A 9,757-nucleotide genomic window follows, 5' to 3' on the forward strand; every position below is an offset into this window, starting at 1 on the left:
CTATCGAACCGATTGGAATTTTTTTAATATAAATTCAAACCACGTCTGAAAAATTTTCTTGAAGCTGCTCTCACGTTTTGGTTTTTTGGCTCCGGTCACATTCTCACGATTTTTATTTCCGAAACTTTAAATCAAAATCTTATTATCATTATTATTATTATTTTCTGTACGAAAAATAATAATGATAATGATAAAAAAAATTAATAAATTCGATCTACATTTAATATACAAAAAAATTCCAATTTCGCACCTTTCTCCCACCCCCCGCCTCCTCCCCTTCCTCCTTCGAGGGTGAGGGAGGAGTATGTTGTTTTCTTTGACGTTCCGACATTTTTTCTTTGACGCCATTTTTTTTTTTTCATTTACATAAAAAAATTTATTCTGATGATTTATTTTATCCGACGTTTCAAAAAAAATATCAAATTTAATCGTAATTCAACCGTAATAACCTCAAATCATTATCATCATCATCATCATTATCATCATCATTATCATCATCATCATTATCATCATCGTTAGCTCTTTGCCAAAAAAATTTTAACCGTTAAAAAATGACGTTTGGCAAATTATTATTACGAAAGACAACCCGATCAAAAACCACGTGTAAACAGTCGTACCGAACGTAAATGACGTCATCATTCCCACCTTTCTCCTTCCCCGACAAAACGGCAACGATTACTCAACTTTTATAATTTTTAAAATTACGTCAATATGGCGGACGTGCGTTTGTTTTGTCGTAAAAAAAAAAAATCTTAACTCACGATCTACAAATGATAATGATAATTATATCTTGATTTGATTTAAATACATTGTGACAGGCGCCACGTTTATTGTCACATTATTATTATTATTACTACTACTTATTGTCGCCGTTAAAAAATCAAATAATCTTGAAAAATTTTCCATTTTGAATTGAATTCCGCACGTAGACGACGACTTTCGCGATAAAATGCCTTGTTTCGTTATGGCACAGAGAGAGAGAGAGAGGGAAAAACTCATAGAGTATAAGTGAATATGACGCATTTTCTAATAAAATAAATAATTTATTAAATATCATAATATTATGATTATTATGATTAATAATAATAATAATAAAGGAAGGGAATAAAAATAAGTAAATAAAAAAGATTTGTGTTTGTGTGTGTGTGTATAAGCGCATTGGCAAAATGGGGGGGAATAAAATTAGTTATATGAATAATTCATTGAGTTTTTAAGTGGGGGCGCAAAACAATGAAAGTAACTAAGCACACTCAAAATTCTGACAGAAGAACAATGAATTTTTGACAGCAGCATCAGGAGCACAAGTGAGAAATCTCAGTTTGTCGAGAAAAACTTTGTCTTTTATTATTTTTCATTATATAACAATATTATTTTCTTCCGTCGGGCTTTGAGTTGATAAATAACGATTTTATATAAATCAATTTAAATTTTATGAAAAATTATGGGTAAAAGCAGAAGAAAAATGGAAAGAAAAAAGAAAATTTCGACGAAATTCGCACGCGCGCGCGAAAAAAAACGAATAAAAATTCTCCATTTTGTTTTTTGTTAATTAACACAATGTACGCGACCGTTAAACGTCTGACGTAATCAAATCCCTCACCCCCTTCTATTAACGAATATAAAACGAATTCGCGAACACGAATTTGAAAATTTCCAACGGAATTTTAATTTTAACGGAAATTTTTGATTTTTAGTTCTTTTGAAATGAATGACGAATTTAAAAAAAAAAATTAATAACGAGAGGGGGGGGGGAAACTTAAAAGTTGGCAGGAATAAAAATGGCGGTTCTTTTTCTTTTTCTTTTTTTTTTTTTTAGAAAAAAACGAAAATTTTACGACTCATTGAAACAATTTATAAACATCAAAAGAATATATCCGACGACATTTTTTTTTTTTTTTTATTTCCTTTTATTTTAAATATTAATTATTTAGTTTCCATTTTAAACCGTTAATTAACTGTGACAAGGTATAATAATTATCTATTTTAAAACGTTGTTTAAAAAAAAATCTTTTTCGAATTATCCGCCATATTTTTTTTCTTTTCTCCCCCCCGTTTAATTTTACCAACCACGTGTACGAAAAAATAAAAATTAATGCGAAATAAATTTTTCTTTTTTTTTTTTTTTTACCTATTTTTATTAAATTTAAATTTGGAAAAATGTCGCCGGGTCAAACTGATAACAACAACAACAACAACAAAATTTTTTTTTTTAAATTTTGGCGTCAATAAAAAAGGCGCCAAATTTTTTTTTTGAAGTTTTTCTTGCACTTGACGCGTTTTTTGTTTAATTTTTGATAATAATTTTTTTTTTTTTTTATTACTAATTATTTATTTTTTATATAAAAATCAATAAATCAATAAAAGTTTGATGTCCTTAATGCGTAATAATAATAATAATAATAATGATGATGATGATTTTTCGTAAGGATTTCCGTTTGAAAAATCAATGAAAAGAAAAAATTTTTTTTTTTAGTTTTCTCAAAATTTTTTTCGTTTTGATTGGGGGGTAGGGGAGCAGGGGAGGGAGGAAATGAAGAAGCGGTTAAATAAAATGGGGACCGCCGAAGTGAGGTAGGGGAGGGGGGAGTGGGGAGAAAATAAAATAAAAAGAATTTTTTTATTTTTACGCGCCCACGATTTTCGTTCCTAATTTAACATAAGAAATATTAACGACAAAAATGAAACTGAGCGTAAAAGTGTTGGAGCGAACAAAAATTTATTGACTGTAACATATTTGACGTTTTTTTTTTTTTTTTCTATGTGTGTGTGATATGTCGTTCGTATGCATTTTTTTTAAAAAAAAAAAAAAAAAAGTCTTCTGCCACGTTAACGATTCGAACCCTTCACTTATTTTTTAAATTTTTTTCATATTTTATTAGTTTTGATAATAATTGGTACTCATTATTTAAAATCTTTTGATCTCTTTTTTCTAAGAAGAATTTCTTTCCCCCTCAAAAAAAAATCTTTTCCATCGACGAACCACCATTGAATACAAAAATAATAATAATAATTTAAAATAAAATTAATAAATAAAATATTAAATTACGTTAAACATAGCAAAATAAATAAATATTTGTATTCCTTTCGAACCTTTAATTAAATTAAACTATAGCAAAACGAAAATTTTTTTCAATTAATTCCAAATCGTTTATTATGTATATATTATATATATATATTTCTTCTGCTATATTTTCCCCTCCGAAAAAAAAAAACAGGATTATTGCTTTTACGTATCATTTGTTATATTTTATACACTTATTTTATTGCTTGGATAATAAAAACAAACCCGACAATAACAATTGTTATTATAATAATAATAATAATAATTACGTCGTGAATTTCTATTGAATATTTACCACCATTAAAAGGTTTGAAGGGGTGAAAAATAATTTTATAAATTTGTAAACTACAGAATTATTAAAAATATTCATTGGAGTATTTGTCGCGATTATGAAATGACAGGGAAGTAATGGTACAAATAGAACTTTAGCTGTCGAAAAATGGGGTAGTATCATGTGGGAAAAAGAGAGAGGTAGGCTCGAAGGTTCAGAAAAAAGGCTGGAATGGAAGAATATAGAGATCGAAATAAGGGAAGGATGTTAAAGGAGTAAAAGCAGAAATGATTCTGAGGGGGGAGGAACGTTGCTACAATCGTTAATAAAAAAACTATGCGAAGAAATTTGAAAGCAAAAGAAAAAACGGTGGAAAATTTCGAGAAAAATTGAAAATAATAATAATAAATAAGACTTTTGGTGATTTATCGGATACCAAATTTAGGATACCCAATTCTTACTTTAAAATCACAAAAAATTTATCTCATTTTAGTTTTCATTAAAAAAAACGAAAAGATTTTCTCTACGGATTTAGAAAACCACGTGACATTTAAAATTTTTCTGCATTTAATCATCATTAGAATGATCGTTGAAAACAAAGAAATGAGAAAATAAAATTTTATTTCCTTAAAAACGTGGAAAATTTTTAGAGATTTGATTATAACTTTTCCAACCAAGTTTCTAATTAAATTGATATGATCAACATTTGATTATGAAAATCTGAGATTAATTCACAGGAGAGCTTACAGTTCCTGCCTTTAAATTTTTATTATTATTTATAAATTTCTCTAATACGAAATTCAAAATAAGTTAATTGATGATAATAATAATAATAATAATAATAAAAAGAAAAATGGAAAATGGAAAAAAACCCGTGTATTAAAGTTAAACGGTCAATTAATCAAAAATCAAATTTTTTTTTTTTTTATTTACTAAGAATAGCAATTTAACCCTGGGTAGTCATTGTTTGTTTATACGTTAAATTAAGTATATATATATATATATATATATATATATATATAAATACATATCCCGGGAAGGAGGTAGAAGAGAGAGAGAGAGAGAAGGAGGGGGAGGGTTAAATCTTCTTCCCCCAATCGTCTAAACCCATTAGGGCGGGTACGTACAATGATTTTAAATGTCAAATTGATTTTTTATATTTTTATCTTATGTTTAACTTATGTGTAATTATATTTTTCTTATAATTTTTTTTGTTATTTTCATTTCGGGTTTATTCGAATAATAATTTTTATCCATTTTCCTTCCGATTTTCCGGGGGTTTTTTCTTTTTTTTTTGGGGGGGGGAGAAATAAAGGAATTATTATTATTATTTTTTAAATAAAAAAAAGAATATTCTAGAATTTCTAATGACTTTTATTGCAAAAAATTTTTTTTTTGGAGTTTTCGAAAATAACTAAGTTTTAAACAAGTTTAAGATGAATCGGGTACATGTAAAGTTGTAATTTTTTTTTTTTTGAATTGGTACCCGAAGAAAGGAGGTACAAACAATCGGTTTTAAAAAATAATAATAATAACTTAAACTTTTTTTAGAAAAAAATTACTTAATACGGTCCTGACAAAAGATTTTCCATATAGTTAAGTGTAATTCAAATGTTGATATATCCGTTTTTAACCCAAAACTTAAACGTTAACATTTTGAAAATAAGTTGAAAGCTTTTATAATTTAAAAAAGTGTTTTAAAAAAACCTTTTTAAAAAACTTTTACAAAAAATGGAAAATAAAAAGGACCAATTTTGTATAAAATTTATAAATGTTTTATCATTATTTTATATTTAATAAAAAAACTCCGCCTACTTTTGCAATTAACTGATATCATCGCTTATTACAAAATAATTTGTTAAGTCTATAAGTGAGATGTCGGATGTCTCTAGTCTGTGTAAAAAATTCTTAAGAATTTAATCATTAGTGTAAAAAAAATTTAAATTATTATTATTATTATTTGTTTGTCGTTGTCGTTGTGCGAGTGTTGTTTGTGTGAGAACAAGGAATGCGTCGAATATTATTTTAGTGTACCTTAAATAACTCGATAGTTCATTTGAAATGGAATTAACGAAAGAAAAAAAGGAAAACGAAGGGGTAGTAGACATGACGGTTACGTCGGATAAAATTCGATCGAAAAAAGTATTGAAACCATTTTCGATAGAATCGTTAATATCGTATAAATCGGATGATGAAAAAAATATTAACAAAAACAAACGTGACGGTTGTGGAAATGTCGTTGTGAAAAAAATAAGTGAAACTATGGTGTCGGGGAGTGATGTTAACAATTCGTACAAACCAGAAAAATATTCTTATGATGGTACAACAACAGGGGTGATGACGAAAGAATCCCAAATTTGCGAACGGGTACCGGGTACGTTAAATAAATTTCCATTGGAAAGAATGACCGGTCCAGATATGGGAGAAATTTATCACAACGGATTTAATTCTTCTTTTACCGGAAACGTCGGTGCGACGGGAAATGATTTGGATGGATATCGCACTTCCGCCGGATTACCCGTGAATTTCTTAGAAAAATTTCATAGAACGAATCAAAACCTAACCGATAATATTAGTTATAATTGGCCGTTTATATACAATACCTGGCTTCACAATACGGGACTTTTTTTTAATGCTAGTGTTAATAGTGCAATTATGATGAGACCCCAGGAATATCGGTCCTCATCGAATCATGGGCAAGTTGTTAGTCCAATTAGTCCTATCGGTGAAAATTCTGATGCGTCATTATCTCCCGGAGGAATCAATGACGAAACAAGAAATTCAGGTAATTCTTTTTTTCTTCTTCTTCTTCCTCTCATTCCACCACCACCACCACCAACAACAACAACAACAATCAAGGCTAAAAACGGAAACTTATTAAAATTTCCCGCGAAAACGTCACGGGATAAAAAATTTAAAATGAGAATTTTTATCAATGAATGAATGATGGCAAAAAAAATTTAAAAGGAAAGAAGATATTTATAAAAACTAATCGAATATTTTCAAATGAAAGGATTAAAACGCGCACGTACCCACATTTATAAATAAATAAATAAATAAATAAATTTTTGTAATTTAATAACCGCGGTTAATAATACAAACACCGAATTAAAAACGTCAAATTTTCATATTGCATGACCGTCGTTGACGTGATTTTTTTTTTTCTAATCAAAAATCGTGAATTTATGCATGAACGATTGCATCCAAAGGAAAAAAAAAAAGGACGAAAGCCAAAGGATATAATAACAGAAAGAAAAAAAAATTTCTCAACATACTTTAATAAATAAATGAAAAAAAAAAAAAAAAATTTTCTTTTTAATTAACGAATCGAATTTTTCCCCGCGGTGTGGAGAAGTTTAGAGAAAGAAAAAATTTTTAAATCCATTCACCGATTGATTGATTAATTCTTTATGACGTCACTACAAACAATGATTATTATATCTTGATTTTATATTAATTAATTACAAAAGTATAATTATCTTTTTTTATGCTTGCCAATCGGTTTTTTTTTTTTTTTCACGTAGTCGTCACGTCAATGATGATAAAATGTAAAAAAACTATTTCTAGTAATTTCGATAAATAATTATTATCAATATCATTATCAAATATGAGATTAAACAATTTTATTTTTATTATTATTATTATTATTATTTTTAAACAAAATCATTTGAAAATTATATTAAACGTGACTTTTGTAGTCTGCGACGGGGAAAATAAAAATTATTTTTTTACATTCATTCGTGTAAATAATAATAATAATAATAATAATTTTTATTATTATTATTATTAATAAATAAATTATTTATTATTGTATCGAATCGTTATTTTCAATTCGGAAAAAAAAAAAGTTTATTAACCTAAAACATTTTTTATAAAATTAAACAAAATTTGTTTTTTGTTTTTTTTGTTTTTTAGCTGAAAAATCAAAACAATTTAAAATTTCACATAAGGAAATTTTAAAATAAATTTCTCTATATTTATAGTTTTTATTTAAATAGATTAAATCAAACAAACAAACAAACAAACAAACAAGGAATAACACAAAATAGTAGTAACAGTAGGATAATAACGGCAAATAATAAAGAATTTGATTTTTAAATAAATAAACAAATAAAATATCGATAAAAGATAATAATAATAATAATACTTGTGATAATCATTACGAATCCCCGTCGCCGAAAGTTTTTTTTGTAAAAAAATTTTTTTTGCAAATTAGGGGCCCCCCATTTTTTTTTATGACGTGTAAATAAATAAAAAACGTTTAAATTATTTTTTGAACGATTTCTAAAACCACTTTAAAATCGAAATAAAGTCAAAAATTTTTTGTTTGAAAAAGTACCTATTCAGGTACCTGTTTGTACGAAAGGTTCTTTTAAACAAAGTTATAAAAAAAAAAATTTGGGTTTATTTAAACGACGGGAAGGAAGGGGGAAGGGGAGGAAAAAAGGGATGAGGGGAGGTAGGGAGAGTTTATTTACGTAAATCGTAACGTTTACTTTTTGATTTTTATTTATTTATTTATTTATTTTCAAAGATACAATGGATATTAAATGAAGGAAGAAGTGGAAGTCAACAACAACAACAACAAACGACAAACGACAAACAAACACAAAAAATAAAAATAAAAAATAAAATAAAAAGACAAGAAAAAAAGATGTGTCGAGTTGCTAAATGTTTTCTGTGGTTTTCTTTTTGTTCGATTTTAAGGGGAAATTTTTCTTTTGGACACGACAAGGGAGGGCTTAAGGCTAACCATGAAATTGTTCAAACTTTTTTTTTTTTTTCTACTCTCTCATCACGAAACATAAATTTTTTTTTTTTTTTTGTCTTCTGTTTTTAACGTACGAAATTTTTTTCTTCCTTTTTCTTTCCTTTTCTTACTCTTATCGTCGTTTTTGACCTTTTTTAAAGGAAAATTAAAAGGTTTTTACGGTTATTTCAACTCTCATTAGTAACTAACGATTTATTTGAACGGCCATTGTCATCATTTTTTACCTTATCACACTAATTTTTTACAAATTGACGATATAATAAATGGGAAATTGTGTGTGTTAATGATGGGAAATTTGATGTGTGGGTGGGTGGAAACATTTTCCCGGATTTACACGTACAAATTTATTTTAAAAAAATCAAAAAAAAACAACCAACGAACAAAACGCTTTTAAAAAAAATTGTCTCTCTCTCACTCCCCACATGCCGTCGGTTTATTTATTTATTTATTTATAAAAACAATAATCGAATCCTTTATTGATTTTATCGATTGAATCTTTAATAATAAATAAAACTTTTTTTTAAACAAACGCATGCAAGTAGGCGGCAAACCTACTATAAGACGAAAAAAAAAAAAAAAAAACAAAGATTCCGATTGTATAAAAGAAAAAAAACGTTAAAAACAATCACGATTGTATGAGTCTTTGTAATTTAGTTAACGTTGTGTCATATTAATAATAAAAAGTAACCATTTCCGGTTTGGACAAACAACCTGGAGACCGCTGTGTATTTTGTTTTTTTTTTTTTTTTTACGAGACTCTCCGAAATATTCTTTTTAATATTTAAAAACTATTTTTTATTATTACACGCGTCATGAATTATTCATTCTTTTAAATCAAATTTTTATTAATAATAATAATAATAATAATAATAATAATAATAATGATGATGATGATTAAATGCCGTCGTTGTTGTTGGTTTTTTTTTTAACTGACGGTAGAAATAAATAAATGGAAAAAAAATTTTTATTTTTTAATTATTTGTAGATTTTTTTTTTTTTTTTAAATTTTGCCAAGAAAAATGTTTGATTTAAAAACAAAATGGCGGATTTTTTTTTTCTAAATCGAATTTAATTTTTCGATAGGAAATACGTAATTAATATTTAATAAATACATTTTGTAGTCATTAAATAAGAAAAAATCGTGACTTTAATTACAATTAGTGGTGTGTGGTAGCAAATAAATTTTATTATTACTTTTTTTTTTACGATCGTTGTGGTTTATGGAATCCTTAAACAAATTTTATTATTATTATTATTATTATTATTATTCATTACGTAATTGTAATAATTTTTTATTTTTTTTTAGTTTGTGGTAGTCCGGAAGTAGCATCACAAGATGGTAGCAGTCATTTAGATTCATATGAAAATGAAGAAGCTGACAGTTCAAATAATTCTGATATGGATCATTTGGATCTTAAGTAAGTTATTATTATTATTATTATCATCACCACCTTATTAACTTTTATATAATCTTATTAATCTTTTAAAGTAATAATTCTATTATTATCATCATCATCATCATCACTAATAATTTTTCCAGTAAATTCTTCTTATCGAACAAGAGTTTTAAATTATTATCATCATTTTAAATTCGATGATAATCGAATGATTATTTCGTGGGGGGAGGGAGGGGAGGGGAGGGAAGAGGGGGGAT

General features: G+C 26.7%; 2 protein-coding genes across 2 annotated transcripts in view; both read left to right on the plus strand.

Annotated features, from left to right (window-relative positions):
* Positions 1–5,393: 5,393 nt before the first annotated feature.
* On the plus strand, positions 5,394–6,275 carry Phum_PHUM034620 (uncharacterized protein; the record flags this gene model as incomplete). Its single annotated transcript, XM_002423020.1, has 2 exons — positions 5,394–6,057; positions 6,118–6,275. The coding sequence occupies 2 exons, from the start codon at positions 5,394–5,396 to the stop codon at positions 6,273–6,275; spliced, it is 822 nt and encodes a 273-aa protein (XP_002423065.1).
* Positions 6,276–9,501: 3,226 nt separating this feature from the next.
* Positions 9,502–9,757, plus strand: part of Phum_PHUM034630 (Homeobox protein GBX-1, putative) — a gene marked incomplete at both ends in the record, with an annotated part of 2,746 nt that continues 2,490 nt past the window's right edge. Inside the window, one exon of the mRNA XM_002423021.1 lies at positions 9,502–9,521. Coding sequence (XP_002423066.1) covers positions 9,502–9,521 — 20 coding nt within the window. The remainder of the gene's footprint in view (positions 9,522–9,757) is intronic.

This window comes from Pediculus humanus, genomic scaffold (assembly GCF_000006295.1).
Source record: "Pediculus humanus corporis 1103172107383 genomic scaffold, whole genome shotgun sequence".
Lineage (NCBI taxonomy): Eukaryota > Metazoa > Arthropoda > Insecta > Psocodea > Pediculidae > Pediculus > Pediculus humanus.